Genomic DNA, 20,996 nt, shown 5'->3' with positions numbered 1-20,996 from the left:
GTCCTCAAACAAATCAGCAAGGAAAAAAAACAAACAATCCCATCCAAAAGTATTGTCCATAAATAGACAATTCTCAAAAGAAGATATATAAATGGCCAACACACATATGAAGAAATGCTCAACATCACTAATTATCAGATAAATGCAAATCAAAACCACAATGCTCCTGCAAGAATGGCCATAATTTTAAAAATCAAAAAATAATAGGGCCGGGTGCAGTGGCTCTTGTCTGCAATCCCAGCTCTTTGGGAGGCTGAGATGGGTGGACCATCTGACGTCAGGAGTGTGAGACAGACTGACTAACCTGGAGAAACCCCCTCTCTATTAAAAGTACAAAATTGGGCGGGTGTGGTGCCGCATGCCTGTAATTCCAGCTACTCGGGAGACTGAGGCAGGAGAATCACTTGAACGCAGGAGGCAGAGGTTGCGGTGAGCCAACATCACGCCATTGCACTCCAGCCTGGACAACAAGAGTGAAACTCCATCTCTAAATAATAAATGAATGAATCCAGGAGTTGGTTTCTTGAAAAGATCAACAAAATTGATAGACCACTAGCAAGACTAATAAAGAAGAAAAGAGAGAAGAATCAAATAGATGCAATAAAAAATAATAAAGGGGATATCACCACCGACCCCACAGAAATACAAACTACCATCAGCGAATACTATAAGCACCTCTAACATGACAGCTGGCTTCCAACAGAGCATGACAGCTCACAACATGACAGCTGGCTTCCAATAGAGCAAGTCAATGAGAGAACCAAAGAGGACCAACAAAATGGATGGCCAGTCTTTTCATGATAAAATCTCAGGAGTGATATACCATCACTTTTGCCTTATTTTATGTGTTAAAAGCAAGTCACTAGATTCAGCCAACACTCAACAGTAAGTGACTACACAATGTCATGAATAACAAGAGGTGTAGATCATTAAGGGTGATATTATTTGCTGCCTATTGCACCCACTGAATTGATTTCATGTTTGTGAAACACTGCTCCAGGCTACCAGGGTAAACATGGATTTGAGTGCTTGTTTATCTCTTTAGAACAGTAATTATTTTCTCATTCCTGGCCTCTGAGGATTTCTGTTGCTTTCACACCAGCTCAGCCATGCTTCATTTGTTTTAAATTCAGTATTTTTAGGTGTTTTGTATTTGGAAGGACTCTTTATAAATATAGCCCAAAATATCACCAGAAATAGAAATCTCTCTTCTATATTCTACCATATACAACTTGAGTAAGATACTGTACTACTTAAAATTACCTGAAAGATTACAGAAGAGCTTGAGGAAATGTGACCAGCTGTCATAAGATCCTTTTCTAAAACCAAGATTAGGTGATAGGAGAAATAAGAGTTTTATCCACCTGAAGTGACTAAATAGGAAGGGAAAGCATTCAGGAAGTGAATGGCCGCTACCTAAGTCTGTCCTGGCAGTAAGCTTTTTTATTTTTTAGCTTTTTATTTTGAAATAATTTTAGATTTACAGAACAACTGTAGAATTCTTGTACACCTTTCATTCAGCTTCCACCAATGTTATCACTTTACATAAGCATGGTGTATTTGTCAAAACTAACAAATTAACATGGGTAAAATACTATTAACTAAACTACATAATTTATTCAGGCTTCTTCAGTTTTTTCACTAACGTCCTATTTATGTTCCAGGATCCAATCCAGAATACCACATTGGGATTATTTGTCTTATTTCCTTAGAATCATCCAATCTGTGACAGCTTTTCAGTCTTTCCTTATTTTTCATAACTTTGACAATTTTGGTCAAGTGTTTTGTGAGATGACCCTCAATTTGAGATTTTCTGATATTTTCTCAGGTTTAGACTGGGGCTGTGGGTTTTAAGGAGAATACCATAGAGGTGAGGTGTCTTTCTCATCACATCACATCAGAGGGAAGATGATATCAACATGACTTATTGCTGATGATATTGACCTTGAACTCTTAGATTAGTTGTAGTCTGCCAGGTTACTATGTTTCTTTTCCATACTGTATTCTTTGGAAGTGAATCATTATGTCCAGCCCACACTCAAGGGGAGGGAAATTAAATGCCACCCCCTAGAGGGAGAAGTATCAACTAATTTGTGGAAGTTTATTTAAAACACTGTAATGGGGGCGCGGAGCAAGATGGCCAAATAGGAACAGCTCCTCTCCAGCTCCCAGCCCGAGCGACACAGAAGACAGGTGATTTCTGCATTATCAACTGAGGTACTGGGTTCATCTCACTAGGGAGTGCCGAACAATCCATGCTGGTCAGCTGCTGCAGCCCGACCAGCGAGAGCTGAAGCAGGGCGAGGCATTGACTCACCTGGGAAGCGCAAGGGGGAAGGGAATCCCTTTTCCTAGCCAGGGGAACTGAGACACACAACTCCTGGAAAATCGGGTAACTCCCACCCCAATACTGCACTTTACCAAGGGTCTTAGCAAATGGGCACACCAGGAGATTATATCCCACACCTGGCCAGGAGGGTCCCACACTCACAGAGCCTCCCTCATTGCTAGCACAGCAGTCTGCGATCTAACTGTAAGGCAGCCACGAGGCTGGGGGAGGGGTGCCCACCATTGCTGAGGCTTAAGTAGGTAAACAAAGCCACAGGGAAGCTCGAACTGGGTGGAGCTCACTGCAGCTCAAGGAGGCCTGTCTGTCTCTGTAGACTCCACCTCTGGGGACAGGGCACAGCTAAACAACAACAACAAAAAAAAAAAAAAAAAAAAGCAGAAACCTCTGCAGACGCAAATGACTCTGTCTGACAGCTTTGAAGATAGCAGTGGATCTCCCAACACGGAGGTTGAGATCTGAGAACGGACAGACTGCCTGCTCAAGTGGGTCCCTGACCCCTGAGTAGCCTAACTGGGAGACATCCCCCACTAGGGACAGACCAACACCCCACACCTCACACAGTGGAGTACACCCCTGAGAGGAAGCTTCCAAAGCAAGAATCAGACAGGTACACTCACTGTTCAGCAATATTCTACCTTCTGCAGCCTCTGCTGCTGATACCCAGGCAAACAGGGTCTGGAGTGGACCTCAAGTAATCTCCAACAGACCTACAGCTGAGGGTCCTGACTGTAAGAAGGAAAACTAACAAACAGGAAGGATTCCCACACCAAAACCCCATCAGTATGTCACCATCATCAAAGACCAGAGGCAGATAAAACCACAAAGATGGGGAAACCGCAGGGCAGAAAAGCTGGATATTCAAAAAATAAGAGTGCATCTCTTCCTGCAAAGGAACGCAGCTCATCGCCAGCAACGGATCAAAGCTTGACAGAGAATGACTGACGAGATGAGAGAAGAAGGCTTCAGTCCATCAAACTTCTCAGAGCTAAAGCAGGAATTGCATACCCAGCACAAAGAAACTAAAAATCTTGAAAAAAGAGTGGAAGAATTGATAACTAGAATAATTAATGCAGAGGAGGCCATAAACGAACTGACAGAGATGAAAACCATGACACGAAAAAGACATGACAAATGCACAAGCTTCAGTAACCAACTCGATCAACTGGAAGAAAGAGTATCAGCGATTGAGGATCAAATGAATGAAATGAAGTGAGAAGAGAAACCTAAAGAAAAAAGAAGAAAAAGAAATGAACAAAGCCTGCAAGAAATATGGGATTATGTAAAAAGAGCAAATCTATGTCTGATTGGGGTGCCCGAAAGTGAGGGGGAAAATGGAACCAAGTTGGAAAACACTCTTCAGGATATCATCCAGGAGAACTTCCACAACCTAGTAGGGCAGGCCAACATTCAAATTCAGGAAATACAGAGAACGCCACAAAGGTACTCTTCAAGAAGAGCAACTCCAAGACACATAATTGCCAGATTCACCAAAGTTGAAATGAAGGAAAAATTCTTAAGGGCAGCCAGAGAGAAAGGTCGGGTTACCCACAAAAGGAAGCCCATCAGACTAACAGCAGATCTCTCGGCAGAAACTCTACAAGCCAGATGAGTGGGGACCAATATTCAACATTCTTAAAGAAAAGAATTTTCAACCCAGAATTTCATATCTAGGCAAACTAAGTTTCATAAGTGAAGGAGAAATAAAATCCTTTACAGATAAGCAAATGCTTAGAGATTTTGTCACCACCAGGCCTGCCTTACAAGAGACCCTGAAGGAAGCACTAAACATGGAAAGGAACAGCCAGTACCAGCCATTGCAGAAACATGCCAAAATGTAAAGACCATCGAGGCTAGGAAGAAACTGAATCAACTAACGAGCAAAATAACCAGTTAATATCGTAATGGCAGGATCAAGTTCACACATAACAATATTAACTTTAAATGTAAATGGACTAAATGCTCCAATTAAAAGACACAGACTGGCAAACTGGATAAAGAGTCAAGACCCATCAGTCTGCTGTATTCAGTAGACCCATCTCACATGCAGAGACATACATAGGCTCAAAATAAAGGGATAGAGGAAGATCTACCAAGCAAATGGAGAACAAAAAAAAGCAGGGGTTGCAATCCTAGTCTCTGATGAAACAGACTTTAAACCATCAAAAGAGACAAAGAAGGCCATTACATAATGGTAAAGGGATCAATTCAACAGGAAGAGCTAACTATCCTAAATATATATGCACCCAATACAAGAGCACCGAGATTCATAAAGCAAGTCCTTAGAGACTTACAAAGAGACTTAGACTCCCATACAATAATAATGGGAGACTTCAACACCCTACTGTCAACATTAGACAGATCAACGAGACAGAAAGTTAACAAGGATATCCAGGAATTGAACTCATCTCTGCACCAAGCAGACCTAATAGACATCTACAGAACTCTCCACCCCAAATCAACAGAATATACATTCTTCTCAGCACCACATCACACTTATTCCAAAATTGACCACATAATTGGAAATAAAGCACTCCTCAGCAAATGTACAAGAACAGAAATTATAACAAACTGTCTCTCAGACCACAGTGCAATCAAACTAGAACTCAGGACTAAGAAACTCAATCAAAACCGCTCAACTACATGGAAACTGAATAACGTACTCCTGAATGACTACTGAGTACATAACGAAATGAAGGCAGAAATAATGATGTTCTTTGAAACCAATGAGAACAAAGATACAACATACCAGAATCTCTGGGACACATTTAAAGCAGTGTGTAGAGGGAAATTTATAGCACTAAATGCCCACAAGAGAAAGCTGCAAAGATCTAAAATTGACACTCTAACATCACAATTAAAAGAACTAGAGAAGCAAGAGCAAACACATTCAAAAGCTAGCAGAAGGCAAGAAATAACTAAGATCAGAGCAGAAATGAAGGAGATAGAGACACAAAAAACCCTCCAAAAAATCAATGAATCCAGGAGTTGGTTTTTTGAAAAGATCAACAAAATTGATAGACCACTAGCAAGACTAATAAGGAAGAAAGAGAGAAGACTCAAATGGACACAATAAAAAATGATAAAGGGGATATCACCACCGAACCCACAGAAATACAAACTACCATCAGAGAATACTATAAACACCTCTATGCAAATAAACTAGAAAATCTAGAAGAAATGGATAATTTCCTGGACCCGTACACTCTCCCAAGACTAAACCAGGAAGAAGCTGAATCCCTGAATAGACCAATAGCAGGCTCTGAAATTGAGGCAATAATTAATAGCCTACCAACCAAAAAAAGTCCAGGACCAGATGGATTCACAGCTGAATTCTACCAGAGGTACAAGGAGGAGCTGGTACCATTCCTTCTGAAACTATTCCAATCAATAGAAAATGAGGGAATCTTCCCTAACTCATTTTATGAGGCCAACATCATCCTGATACCAAAGCCTGGCAGAGACACAACAAAAAAAGAGAATTTTAGACCAATATCCCTGATGAACATTGATGTGAAAATCCTCAATAAAATACTGGCAAACCGGATCCAGCAGCACATCAAAAAGCTTATCCACCATGATCAACTGGGCTTCATCCCTAGGATGCAAGGCTGGTTCAACATACGCAAATCAAGAAACATAATCCAGCATATAAACAGAACCAAAGACAAAAACCACATGATTATCTCAATAGATGCAGAAAAGGCCTTCAACAAAATTCAACAGCCCTTTATGCTAAAAACGCTTAATAAATTCGGTATTGATGGAACGTATCTCAAAATAATAAGAGCTATTTATGACAAACCCACAGCCAATATCATACTGAATGGGCAAAAATTGGAAAAATTCCCTTTGAAAACTGGCACAAGACAGGGATGCCCTCTTTCACCACTCCTATTCAACATAGTGTTGGAAGTTCTGGCTAGGGCAATCAGGGAAGAGAAAGAAATCAAGGGTATTCAGTTAGGAAAAGAAGAAGTCAAATTGTCCCTGTTTGCAGATGACATGATTGTATATTTAGAAAACCCCATTGTCTCAGCCCAAAATCTCCTTAAGCTGATAAGCAACTTCAGCAAAGTCCCAGGATACAAAATCAATGTGCAAAAGTCACAAGCATTCTTATACACCAGTAACAGACAAACAGAGAGCCAAAGCATGAATGAACTTCCATTCACAATTGCTTCAAAGAGGAGAAAATACCTAGGAATCCAACTTACAAGGGATGTCAAGGACCTCTTCAAGGAGAACTACAAACCACTGCTCAGTGAAATAAAAGAAGACACAAACAAATGGAAGAACATACCATGCTCATGGATAGGAAGAATCAATATTGTGAAAATGGCCATACTGCCCAAGGTAATTTATAGATTCAATGCCATCCCCATCAAGCTACCAATGGAAAAATTTCTTTACAGAATTGCAAAAAACTGTTTTAAAGTTCATATGGAACCAAAAAAGAGCCCGCATTGCCAAGACAATCCTAAGTCAAAAGAACAAAGCTGGAGGCATCACGCTACCTGACTTCAAACTATACTACAAGGCTACAGTAACCAAAACAGCATGGTACTGGTACCAAAACAGAGATATAGAGCAATGGAACAAAACAGAGCCCTCAGAAATAATACCACACATCTACAGCCATCTGGTCTTTGACAAACCTGACAAAAACAAGAAATGGAGAAAGGATTCCCTATTTAATAAATGGTGCTGGGAAAATTGGCTAGCCATAAGTAGAAAGCTGAAACTGGATCCTTTCCTTACTCCTTATACGAAAATTAATTCAAGATGGATTAGAGACTTAAATGTTAGACCTAATACCATAAAAACCCTAGAAGAAAACCTAGGTAATACAATTCAGGACATAGGCATGGGCAAGGACTTCATGTCTAAAACACCAAAAGCAACAGCAACAAAAGCCAAAATTGACAAATGGGATCTAATTCAACTAAAGAGCTTCTGCACAGCAAAAGAAACTACCATCAGAGTGAACAGGCAACCTACAGAATGGGAGAATAGTTTTGCAATCTACTCATCTGACAAAGGGCTAATATCCAGAACCTACAAAGAACTCAAACAAATTTACAAGAAAAAAACAAACAACCCCATCAAAAAGTGGGCAAAGGATATGAACAGACATTTCTCAAAAGAAGACATGCATACAGCCAACAGACACATGAAAAAATGCTCATCATCACTTGCCATCAGAGAAATGCAAATCAAAACCACAATGAGATACCATCTCACACCAGTTAGAATGGCAATCATTAAAAAATCAGGAAACAACAGGAGCTGGAGAGGATGTGGAGAAATAGGAACACTTTTACACTGTTGGTGGGATTGTAAACTAGTTCAACCATGATGGAAAACAGTATGGCGATTCTTCAAGGATCTAGAACTAGATGTACCATATGACCCAGCCATCCCATTACTGGGTATATACCCAAAGGATTATAAATCATGCTGCTATAAAGACACATGCACATGTATGTTCATTGCAGCACTATTCACAATAGCAAAGACTTAGAATCAACCCAAATGTCCATCAGTGACAGACTGGATTAAGAAAATGTGGCACATATACACCATGGAATACTATGCAGCCATAAAAAAGGATGAGTTCGTGTCCTTTGTAGGTACATGGATGCAGCTGGAAACCATCATTCTCAGCAAACTATCGCAAGAACAGAAAACCAAACACCGCATGTTCTCACTCATTGGTGGGAACTAAACAATGAGATCACTTCGACTTGGGAAGGGGAACATCACACACCAGGGCCTATTATGGGGAGGGGGGAGTGGGAGGGATGGCATTGGGAGTTGTTACTATGTAAATGACAAGTTGATGGGTGCAGCACACCAACATGGCACAAGTGTACATATGTAACAAACCTGCACGTTGTGCACATGTACCCCAGAACTTAAAGTATAATAATAAAAAAAAATTAAAAAAAAAAGAAAATGTGGTATATACACACCATGGAATACTACTCAGCCATAAAAAGGAGTGAGATAATGGCATTCACAGCAACCGTTATTCTAAGTGAAGTAACTCAGGAATGGAAAACCAAATATTGTATATTCTCACTTGTAATTGTGAGAGCTAAGCTGTGAGGATGCAAAGGCATAAGAATGATACAATGGACTTTGGGGACTTGGGGGGAAGAGTGGATGGGATGAGGGATAAAAGACTACACATTGGGTACTGCTTTGGTGATGCATGCACCATAATCTCAGAAATCACCACCTAGGCACTTATCCATGTAGTAAAACATCACGTATTCCCCAAAAACCTATTAAAATAATTTGAAAAAAGAAAATTCTGGTGTAACAAGGAATAAGAACTGGAGGTAAACAGACCAGTGAAGAGATTAGTCCGGCAAGACACGAGGCTTGAACTGGGAGGAATCAATACTCATAGTATCTACTACAATGACTTCTGTCATGAATTTTCTGGTGATTAATAAGGTTGTCCTTCTGGTTAAGGCTTGCCAAATGCATGACATTCATAAACATTTTCTCTGCTATAGATTGCTGATGCATAATCAGGCCTGAGGCCTAAATTAAGGTCTTGATGCATAGATGACACTCAAAGGGCTTCTCTCTACTGCGAATAATCTTGAAGTTTACACAGTTTGAGCTCCAGGTAAAGGTTTTTCCCATAGACACTATATCCCTAGGACTTGTCTCTACTATTGCTTCTTTTATGTTTAGAGCTCCTGATGATTATCCTTGCATATTCACTGCATTTATAGGACTTTTCCCTACTGTGAATTCCCTGGTGGAGAATAAGAATTGAATTCTATCTAAAATCTTTTAAACACTAGTTATACTTTTAATGTATTTCCTTAAGACTAATTATTTGACTACCTAAAAAATTCAGAGTTCAGTATAATGATAAAATTTTGTAAATTTCTACTCCACACTCTCTGGCCTATAGCTGCTCTCCTTTGGGTCATAAGGCTTAAGCTCTTCTCGTGGATATTATTTCAGGAACTCTCCCCCAGGAAGAACTGGCTGTTCAGTGACAGAACTAAAACAGTTTTCTTGGAAGGAAACACATATCATGCTATGTCCCACCTAGCACTCTAACTTGCCTTAATACTCAGAAGTTGTTCCAGAGTTGGAGGCCTAGGGAATGACTCTGCTTGTAACATCTCTAGAAATTCTTCTATGACTAACATGTCTTGCTTTGGAATAGAATTCTTGATGTCAGTCTTATCATCTGAAAAAATAAATAGGTATATGTAGTAATTGACTTTGGCATGCTGAGCCCTCTTAAAACTCATTAGGAAAATTTGCAGGAAAAATTTAGACAGGACCTTCTGAGAACTCAGAAATAGGTTCCCAGGAACATAAGGGGATGGAAATCCTCAGATACAGGAACACATGTATGGAGGCTGAAGATAGAGGCCCAAGTCTGAGACATCTAAGCAGTGTCACCTCCAGAAAACCTTGTAAATTATGCTAAGCCACAGCTAGCTAACTAGTACCCCCACTGTTTGAAAACAAGAAACAGAAAAACACTACATGTTCCTTTCAATATACATTCCTTCAACAAGTATTTGTTGAATGCCTGCTATGTTTCACAGTCTATTTTAGGTTACTGGGGATACAAAGAAAGTCAAATAACATATGAAGTCTGTCCTTGAAGGGCTCAAGATCTTTTTTTTTTTTTTTGAGACGGAGTCTCACGCTGTTGCCCAGGCTGGAGTGCAGTGGCGCGATCTCGGCTCACTGCAAGCTCCGCCTCCCGGGTTCCCGCCATTCTCCTGCCTCAGCCTCCTTAGTAGCTGGGACTACAGGCGCCCGCCACCGCGCCCGGCTAATTTTTTGTATTTTTAGTAGAGACGGGGTTTCACTGTGGTCTCGATCTCCTGACCTTGTGATCCGCCCGCCTCGGCCTCCCAAAGTGCTGGGATTACAGGCTTGAGCCACCGCGCCCGGCCGAAGGGCTCAAGGTCTTGTAGGAGAAACAGGCACATAAACAGGGAATCATAGAGGTATGGAGGAGAAACATCTACCACTATCACAACAGAGCAAGTTAAGGAAGATTTCTGGAATAGGTGATACCTGAATTGAATCTTTTTCTTTTTTTTTTTTTTTTTTTTGAGATGGTGTATTGCACTGTCGCCTGGGCTGGAGTGCAGTGGCATGATCTTGGCTCGCTGCAACCTCCGCTTCCCAGGTTCAAGCAATTCTCCTGCCTCAGCCTCCAAAGCAGCTGGGATTACAGGCACCTGCCACCATGGCCAGCTAAATTTTATATTTTTAGTAGAGACGGAGTTTCACCATGTTGGCCAGGCTGGTCTCGAACTCCTTACCTCAGGTGATCTGCTCGCCTCAGCCTCTCAAAGTGCTGGGATTACAAGCATGAGCCACCACGCCTGGTCCTGAATTGAGTCTTAAAGGACAAGCAGGAGTTAAGCTAGACCAAAACAACAACAACAAAGATGGATTGTGTGAACCTGTGGATTATATCAGGGAAAAAAGAGAGGGATTGGAGAAGATAATTCTAGCCAGAGAAAAGAATGTAAAGACCAGGAAGAAAGTAAGCATAGGTGGACTAAAAGAAGCTTACAGAAAAGTGTCAACAGGTAAGACACAAGACATAAGCAGAAGACAGTTCATGACCAACTTTATAGATCCTGTAGAAGACTTTGTTGTTTTTCCTGGCAATGCTGAGGAGCTATTGAAGGAGTCTAAACAGCAGAGTGACATGGCCATATTTCTGGGATAGAAAGATCATGCCGACATCCAGTGGGGAGGAGGCAGATGATGAAGCCTGAACTGTAATAATGGCCTTGGAGACACAGAAAAGGAATTCATAAACAGAATTGAAATTAAATGAACAAAATATTTGCTAGCTTCTTCCTATGTGTCAGGCATTACAAGTTTTGCAGAGATTCACTCTTTTACACGTCATAAAAACACTATGAATTAGATATTATCAATATCCTCATATTACAGAGAAGGAGACTGAAATTCAGACAGGTGAAGTAACCTCCCAAAGTTCACACAGTCAATAAATGGCAGAATCCAGTTAATCTGGCTCTAGGGATGATGTTCTTAATCCCTGTTCATTCTTGAGGTAACACTTAGAAGAACCAAGTACCAGGATGAGATCTCTTCTTCCATATAGTGACTGAGCAAGTAATTCCAGACTCTTCCTTCTCCCTCAACATCTAGAAAACTCACTGTTCCTGAAATGCAGTAAACATCTTAAGACCTCCCTGATTTTGTTTATATTGTACCCTCTGCCTGGATTGCCCCTCTCCCTCTGCTTTACCCAGTAAACTCATGCTTCGTAACCCATTTAAAATATCATCTGTTCTCTGTAGTATTTCCTGAAACACATTAGGGACTTTTAAACTTTTTTCCTTTTGCTCATATTGCTGTCTCTGCCTGCTGAATAGGGGATTGAGAACTAAAACACATTCTTCTTTACCAAAAAACAAAAACTATATATAGTTACTAGCTATATTAAGATATATGCCAGGTGTGATGGTTAATATTGAGTGTCAACTTGATCGGATTGAAGGATACAAAGTATTGATCCTGGGTGTGTCTGTGAGGGTGTTGCCCAAAGGAGATTAACATTTGAGTCAGTGGGCTGCGGAAGGCAAACTCACCCTTAATCTGGGTGGGCATCATCTAATTGGTGCCAGCAAATATAAAGCAGGCAGAAAAACATGAAAAGGCTAGACTGGCTTAGCCTCCCAGCCTATATCCTTCTCCCATTCTGCATGCTTCCTGCCCTTGAACATTGAACTCCAAGTTCTTCAGCTTTGAGACTCAGACTGGCTTCCTTGCTCCTCGGCTTGCAGACAGCCTATCATAGGACCTTGTGATCATGTGAATTAATACTACTTAATAACTCCCATGTATGTGTGTATATATATATATATATATATATATATATACACACACACACACACATATATACATACACATATATGAGAGTTATATATAAACTCACATATATGTGTGTGTGTGTGTCTCCTACTGGTTCTGTCCCCCTAGAGAACCCTGACTAATATACCAGGACATTTTTTAATTCTCCTATAGGAAGCTACTCCCACTAAGCATATAGATTACTTACAAAAGGAAGAATATGAGCCTGACATTGAACATTTTAGCTGTAATTATAAGTGTTATTAAACAATGAAATAATATTTATAACACTCTGAGGGGTAAAAAACTGGATTTTGGAATTTTATACCTAATCAAAAATTATAAAAGAATTCTCTGTATTACTCTATGATATTTTGAAAAATATTGATTACTAAAATTGATACGGGAAGAAGTTTTTTTAAAAAAACATATAGACAAATTATCATGGAAACCGTTGGAAAAGCTGTCTAAGAACAACCCAGCTACCATCACCAAATGGTGTTAGGGCAAATAATTATATTGGCTGGTATTACCCAAAATTACAAGAACAGATGTGTTATTTAAATTAAAATAGAAACTATAGACCCATCTTACATGAAGAAGAAACCACAGCATGTCTGGGACATAGCTATCATGCTACTCTCTGAGTTTCATTCCAGAATCTGGGTAAGGGGTATAGCTAATGAAGGAGAGAGATGCTGATAGTGAGACAAACCCTTCAGGAAGTAACCCAACAAAGCCTGTATGTCTTCCTTAATTCCCACTCATCACAAGTGGTTGAGCCTATCATTAACCGGGACAACCTTTTACAGAGATATTGGATAAAACGTAAGACAAAATCTTTAAAAGATCCATATCATTTGGTCAAATAATTCCATTTCTAAAAATCAATACTAATATTTGTGGTGATGGTTGCACAATTCTGTAAATATACTAATAATCACTGAATTACACATTTAAAATGGGTGAATTTTATGGTTTATAAATAAGCTTTTGGAAAATCTATGCTAAGAAAATAATCTAAAATCCAGAGAAAACTTTAAGTACCATGATGTTTACTGCAGTGCAACTGCAAAGTAAAAAGTTGAAACTCCTAAGTCACTGAAGTCTATTCAATCAAACATTGTCTGAATATCTACTTATTGTCAGGTTGACACTGGGGTTGCAGATATGAATCAGACCTAGACTCTGATTCCAGAGGAATTCCCACACAGGTAGGAAGTCAACAAAGACACAGAACAAATCAATGCAGAGAGAGAGAGGGGATTATGTAGAGAAGGGCCAGGGAAGTGTTTCCTGAGGACACGCTATGTGAGCACATGGGGCTGGAGCTTACTTCCCCCTCCAGACTACATTGCCTCATAAAAAGATAAGAATCATACAACCACCACCCAAAGAGAAAATGAGACATTTTCCTCTAAAGGAGAGGAGATATCAGGCACAACCACAGCCACCCACACTCACAGGCTCAGCTGGAGCAGGAATAGTAGAGGCACCACCTAAGTATCCTTCCGAATGACCTGGGAAGTCCCAGCCACTTTCCTCCATTAGGGCACTTCGAGTTCTTCTCTACGTCACCTCAGAGGTTTGTTAACCTCAGTAGATTTTATTCTTCTAGTTCCTTTTCTGGGTACAGGTAGAACAGAGTAGAAAGAACAGAGGAAATACATCTGAATGCAACAGGCACTTCTGACAGCCCCTCTAGTCAATGGTTTCAGATTCCTATCAGCAAGTTGCTCAAGGTCTGATGTGGGAGGAAGACATAAGACAAGGTGCCAGTAGTACAGTGTGATAAATTCTGAGAGAGAAGATGTGGGAGCCCAGAAGAGGGAACAAGATCCAGTGTGGGGGTTTAAAAAGGCCTCCCAGAAGTGATGGCATTTGAGCTCAATTTTCTTTTTTTTTTTTTTTTTTTACTTTTTTTTTATTATTATTATACTTTAAGTTCTAGGGTACATGTGCATAACGTGCAGATTTGTTACATATGTATACATGTGCCATGTTGCTGTGCTGCACAAAGTCAGGAAACAACAGGTGCTGGAGAGGATGTGGAGAAATAGGGACACTTTTACACTGTTGGTGGGATTGTAAACTAGTTCAACCATTATGGAAAACAGTATGGCGATTCCTCAAGGATCTAGAACTAGATGTACCATATGACCCAGCCATCCCATTACTGGGTCTATACCCAAAGGATTATAAATCATGCTGCTATAAAGACACATGCACACGTATGTTTATTGCGGCACTATTCACAATAGCAAAGACTTGGAACCAACCCAAATGTCCATCAGTGACAGACTGGATTGAACTCAATTTTCAAAGTGACAAATGGTTAGCCAGCTAAAGAGTTGAAGGTCAAGGTTATTGCAGCTGCATTTGAAATACCTTCTAGAAGAACTGGAATTAATCTTTAAATTTAAAAATGGTTAAATACACCATGCTATACCCATACTCTCGAATTTATATGCCACTGCATCTCCAGTACCTAGCACCACACCTGACATGCTATAGGCACTCAATAAACATTTGTTGAATTAATAAATTAATCCAGATGGAGCAGCAAATATCACAGAAAAGGAGCTAATATCCATATTATTCAAAGTTCTTCTACAACTCAAAAATAAAACTATAAACAGCAATAATAATAGCTACATCTCATCCTCACAATAATCCAATAGGGTAGGTTCTACGACTGTCCCATTTTACATATGAGAGATCTGGAGATAAGTGAACCAAATAGCTAAGGTGTTTTGGTGACTTGGTGACTTGGGTGAGTCTGACTCCAGAGTGCATGCTTTTAGTCTACTATATTTTACTGCCAACCCACCCCCAAAATGGGCAAAAAGTAGACTACTCAGAAGAGAAATAGACAAATGATAAAGAAACATATGAAAAGACACCCAATCTCATTAATAATGAAAGGAAAGCAAATCAAAGCAACACTGATATACCATTTTTAGTGCCTATAAGATTAACAAATATTTTAAAAATTGCAAATAACAAATGGTATTGGTGAGTTTGTGAGAAAACAGATACACATTTACTCTTATACACCACTAGGTGGAGAGGGGTGTATAACACATATATAGGGCAAATTGGCAGTATCAAAAATTTTAAATGTCTATTACCTTTAGACCCAGGAATTCTTTTATTTTAGGATGTCACCCTCTAAAAAAATGCTCTCACAAATGCCAAAAGATGTTTATTGCAACATTAATCACAATGGAGGGGGGAAAATCCTTGAGAATAACCTAAATTTCTATCAATAAGGGAGTGTTTAAATACATTATAGTGCATTCAGATTTTGTAACCTCCATGGTATATTGGCATATGGCTGAATGAAAAAAAGGAAATTGCAGATCAATATGTAGACAATGGTCTTATTTATGTAAATATAATATTAATGATGACAATCTGCTCTAAAGATGAAATTGTCTGGTTATAACATGGTCCTGCTGCCTTAGGATTGATAAGAGAAGGGGAAAAAGAGAGTGACAAAAGGGAGAGAAAATGAAAAAGGGAGGAGAAGGTAATAGAAAAGATAAGACAGAGAACTTCACATTTTAAATTGTATATTATGAGAGGAAGAGAAGAGTGTGGGTTCTGTAACTAGATTGCCTAGGTTCATAGGCGGGCTCTGTACTTTCTAGTTGGGTAATTATCAGCAAGTTACCTCACCTCTCTGAGCCTTAGTTTTTTCATCTGTAACACAGGGATAATAGTACCTATCTTTTAAGGTCCTTACATGGCTAAATTAATTCATGTAAAGCACTTAATGAAGGGTCTGGTGCATTGTAAGCACTCAGTCAACAGTAGCTGTTATTTTATTTGGACCAGGCACTGTGCTATGTACATGATATTACCGAATTGTTACCACAACCGGGGATCTAGTCTGTGGAAGCTGACTGTTAGAGCTCATAAGCACAACACTGTATTCTAGGTCTGACTCCAGAGCCCTCCCAACTTGTGCTATAGTCACTTCTGGGTTCTATTGCCCTCCTTTTATAGTTGAGGAGATCTATATTCAGAGATAGATCAAGGTACCCTAGCTCTAGGTGGATGGTCTAATTCCAAAGCCCAAATGAGCTAATTTTACTGTCCTAGAGAGAAAAGAAAATAGGGAAGAGCCAGAGCTGGGGGAGGGGGTACACTAGAGGGAAGGGCTACTTTGGGTTTTATCTCTAGCAAGGAAGGGACTGAGATACCTTTGGGGCCAATGCAGGGCCAGCCCAGCAGAAGGCAGGGTGGGTGGGGCTGAGTCACAGGAGAAGGGATAAATGCCAGGTCCTAACCCACAGTACCCACCCGTTGTTCGTTCGTCCTCAGTGCAGGGCAACAGGTAAGAGCTGCTTTCAGCCTGGCACCCTCTCTCTGGTCTGCCAGCTGGTCTCTCAGAGCTGTACACACTGACTCTCTGGTCTGAGTAGATCTGACTTTTTCCTTTGTTTGTTTCTCATAATCTGTCTCTTTTGCATTTTCTTGTTATCTCCCATGTCTCTTTCTGTCTTTCCTCATTTTCAGCTTTCTTCTCTCTTTTTCCCTTCATTACTTTCCTTTGTTAGTTTTCAAGATCATTCATTTCATTTCATCATTCTCTGACACTCTTGCTTTCTCTTATTTTTCCCTCCTCTGACTTCTATCTTTTTCTCTAAATTTCTTTCTCTTCCCCCTTTTTGTCTCTTTCCTTGGCTCTGTATTTCTCTGTCTCTGCATTTCTGTCCCTTCTTCCTCTCTATCAAGAACAATGGCTTAATATTTCTTTCTGCAATTCCCCATTCCACTCTCCCTTTGACTCCCTCTACCTGCTGGACTGACAGCAGAGCTCAGTGGGTCAGAGCCCATGGGGAGCCTAGGGATGAAGAGAAGAGCTAGGGAGGGAAACTAAGAGGATGTGGGGGTGATGGGAATGATGAATTGGGTAAGGAGAGATTTGGGGGAATTGAGAGATGAATAATTAGCAGAAATAAGTGAAGATAGTGGAAGAGGAATGTAGTGTCACTATACAGAAAGTAAACAGATTTCTATTCTCATCCTAATTCGCTGTGAGACCCTAGACAAGTCATTTACCCTCTGAAAAAAAAGGATTAGCCTGTAATTTCCACTACCCTTTCTAGTTTTGATGTTGTGATCTTCTACATTTTCCTGTTTCTAAGAATTTCTGATTCTCTGATTCCAGTTATCTAAAGTTCTATATGATTCTTCTGTGGTGGGAAAGTGGTACTAAGAAGAGAAGTAAGGCCTGATGTTTCCAACTCCTGAAGAGAAATTACCACTTCTCCTCCAGAGCTAATTGACTTTTGCAAAGCAGGCCACAAAAGGGGTGGGAGTGTGGGGGACAAGGAATGCTGCAATGAGTGTTTTCTGGCTCTCTGCTGGGGCAGAGTTGCAGTTGGCCCTTTTGACCTCTGGGAATACAGATTGGGTGCTGACACGAGAGAGGATTTTAAAGTCATAGGGAAAACCTTTCAGTAATGATCTGTTATTTGGTCTGAAATTTCACCATCATCTCTTTGGTTAAAAGTGTTGTTTTAAGAAGATGCCTGGCAAGCATTACCACACGGTAGGTGCATAAGTTATTAAATGGTAGAGTAAATGAATATCCAACAGTACCTGAAATTCCACTGTAGTTACAGATCTGTTCCTTTGGTAAGGCATTGGTAACAAATGGCATATGACCTGGAAAGAGGCCTATGTTAGTGCAGCAGAGGAGATAAATGTCTAGAGTCAGGCCCTCAGTCAAGAAAAAAAGGTAGTAACATTTGAATCACAGATCCATAAGGGTTAAGTTAGGAATCTGTGGAAACAGATTGCCTAGGTTCAAATCCTGCTTCTCCTATGTACTAGCTTTCTGATCTAGACAAGTTACTTAATCTTTTTGGGATTCAGTTTCCCTATCATCACAGGGTTGACATAAGAACAGGGCCTGGTACAGAGGGCTCTGTGAGTGTTTGACTATCAGAACTAGGTGGGATCTATGAAATTATCTAGCCCAATGTCAGTGGAGAAACCGAAGCCCAGAGAGGGGAATTACAGAGCCCAAGTTCACACAATAAATTGTACAGGATTGGGACAACAATCAGTCTCTAGCTTCCCAAACCCAGCCTGGTATATTCATGTGACTTCCCTTAGCGTACCTTCATTTTTTCTACATGGGAAATGGAGAAAATAAAAATAATAAAGTCTATCAATTAAATATAATAACTAATACTTTTTCACTGTTTACTCTGGGATAGGTACTCTGCTAAATGCTTTATATGGATTATCTTACTGAATCTTCACAACATTCCTGTGATGCAGATTGTCTTTGTTATTACCAATATTTTCCAGATATAAGATGTATAACAGGGAAGTGACTTTTCTAAGGTCCCAAAGCTAGTGAGTGGTGGAGCCAGGATTCAAACTCAAGTAGTTTGGCTCTAGAGCCTATGCTCTTTATACCCTGAATTGACTAAAATGCTTCCTTGATTCAATTTTATTCACTCTAGTCTCTTGGTGGGTAATGAGATGGAATAGAAACAGAGCCCATGGTAACTAGACTACAAGGTCGTGGGTATAATGATGGCCAGGCAGAGTGAGGCAGAGCAAATTTCAGGAAAGGAATAATAGAACAAGAGAAATGAGAACAGAAGCTTGAAAGAACTTGAGAATTCAACAAATTCCAAGAAGTAGTCTATATTTTCCCAGGACTCTGAGCATATCATGGCCAAAAGCCCCCTAGTGATGACATGTGTTTAATTTCTTCTGTTTTTATATACAGGAGGTAGGCCTTCTCCACCATCCCAAGGCAGGACTGGGCTTTGCCTCCAATATTGGGGGCTTTCCTTCCCACTACATACCCCAATGTTGTTGGCATTATTGTTGCCAGTATTGATGTTGGGGGAGTTTACAGGAGCCTGGAGCCTTGTCATCTGCCTTGCCTGCACTTCTGGGCTATCCACTTCTTACCACCAATAGCCAGGGCCAGCTCTAGCCAGATGCTCAGACGTGATTCCAGAAAGGGGCTCCTCTTCTCTCCCACGCCCTGGTCTCAGCTTGGGGAGTGGTCAGACCCCAATGGCGATAAACTCTGGCAACTTTATCTGTGGTCTACAGGCTCAGCCCCAAGTGCTTTAGCTTTCACAAGCAGGCAGGGGAAGGAAAACACATATCTCCAGATATGAGGTAGGCACTGGATCCAATTCCTTACCTACCACGTGAAGTGGCCATAATTACCTCATATTTGACAGCTGATGAAGGCCAAGATCCAGAGAGGGGAAGTAATTTGTACAAGAACATCCAACAATGAAATTGGAGAGCTGGAATTTTAATAAGAAAAGCTAACATTTATTGAAGATTTACTATGTGCCAAACACTACCCTAAAGGCTTAACTTGGATTGTTTCATTTAGTCCCTCCAACAACCCTTCTGTCGTTTCCAATTTCAGGGCCCACATGCCTTGGCCCCACATACAAACCCAGGATGCTGTGACAGCCCATGAGAGGGGGAGAGGTTGCTCTGGGATGGAACAAGAAAAAAGAGGTTGTTTTGTGAGGTAGGGGGAGGGTGCTTATTCTATGAGATCAGGAAGGGAGGGAGATGAAGGAGGTTGCCATATGAGGACAGGGCCATGAGCTGAACTGTCCCTCACGACATAAGGCTGAGGGTGCTAGTAGATTCTACTCAGTAACTTTCTTCACAGTGTCAGGGCTTTAGTCTTCCCACATTCTCCCATGTCTCTCCCATTGTACTGTCCCTTATCTTGTCTCACTTTTTGACTCTGTCTTTCCAATTTGCCCTTTTTCTTTACATCTGTCTCTCCTTCTTGCTCTCTCTAGCTGTCTTTCTCTTGGTGTCTCTCAGCTCTCACTCCTCTTAACCCTCATCCCCCTGCTTTAGTCACCTCTCTGTCTCTATCCTTTGATCTTGTCATTTTTCTCTACGCTCTTCTCTCTGTCCCTTGGTCTCTCTCTCTCACCTCCCTCAATTAGGGCCACGATTCTCTTCCCCAAACTCACTTAGCCTTTTGCAATTTCTGGAAGCATTTTTTTTATCTTTGTGTCCGACTGACTCTCTACCCCTGCTGGATTCTCTCCACTCCTGCTCTCACTTCTGTGAATCTTTGTATAATCCTCTAGACTCATTGATCTCTCCTCATGTCCCTTTCATGTCCCTTGGTCTGTCTGTCTCTGCCTTTATCCCTGTGTGCGCTATCCCCACCTCCTTTTTCTTTTTTCATTTTCTCTTTCTCTCAACTCAATCTCTGTTTTCATCTTCACCCTGTTCCCTTTCCCTCTACCTTTGGTCTCTTTTTCTCCCTCAATTTCTGTTCTTTTAACTCTACCACCACCACCACATCTTTGTTCTCTCTCTACTTTCCTCCTTTTATCTTTCCTACATTTTCTTTTCTTCTAGCTTTTCTCCTAGTCCCTTCTCCTTCCTCAATTTCAGACTCTGTTCATTCATCAATTTACCCCAAAATTCAACAAATATTTATTGAGTGCCTGTGTGTCATTTGCTTTCTCTTTTTCTGATCCCTCTGCCCCCTTTCTCTTCTTTGTCTTGGCCTCTGCCTGTTTCACTAACCCATAGACTATGTCTTTGTGCCTTTTTTTCCAGCCCCACTGGGACTTGCTTTCACCTCTTTCTAGATCTGTGCTTATCCAAGAGACAGGAGCAAATTCAAAGACAGCATAATATCAGGCTGGTGGCACATAGTCTGTAGGACCTAGGCCCTACCCTTCCTTACTGTTCCCTTGATTTCCTTAAACTGATACAT

At 40.6% G+C, this 20,996-nt stretch overlaps 1 protein-coding gene across 7 annotated transcripts in view; it reads left to right on the top strand.

Moving 5' to 3' along the window:
* Positions 1-20,996, top strand: part of ALAS2 (5'-aminolevulinate synthase 2) — a 421,539-nt gene that overhangs the window by 382,416 nt on the left and 18,127 nt on the right. For 3 of the 7 annotated variants that reach the window (XM_077989129.1, XM_077989125.1, XM_077989126.1), the window contains exons 1-2: positions 16,545-16,580; positions 19,665-19,759. In XM_077989129.1, the coding sequence (XP_077845255.1) occupies positions 19,715-19,759 (45 nt within the window). In that variant the 5' untranslated portion in view covers positions 16,545-16,580; positions 19,665-19,714. Of the gene's footprint in view, positions 1-16,544; positions 16,581-19,664; positions 19,773-20,996 lie in introns of those variants that run through there. The other 4 variants (XM_028842550.2, XM_077989128.1, XM_077989130.1 and 1 more) reach the window with 2 other exon arrangements.

Source organism: Macaca mulatta, chromosome X, assembly GCF_049350105.2.
Source record: "Macaca mulatta isolate MMU2019108-1 chromosome X, T2T-MMU8v2.0, whole genome shotgun sequence".
Classification (NCBI taxonomy): Eukaryota; Metazoa; Chordata; class Mammalia; order Primates; family Cercopithecidae; genus Macaca; species Macaca mulatta.
This window is presented reverse-complemented; position numbering and strand designations above follow the sequence as displayed.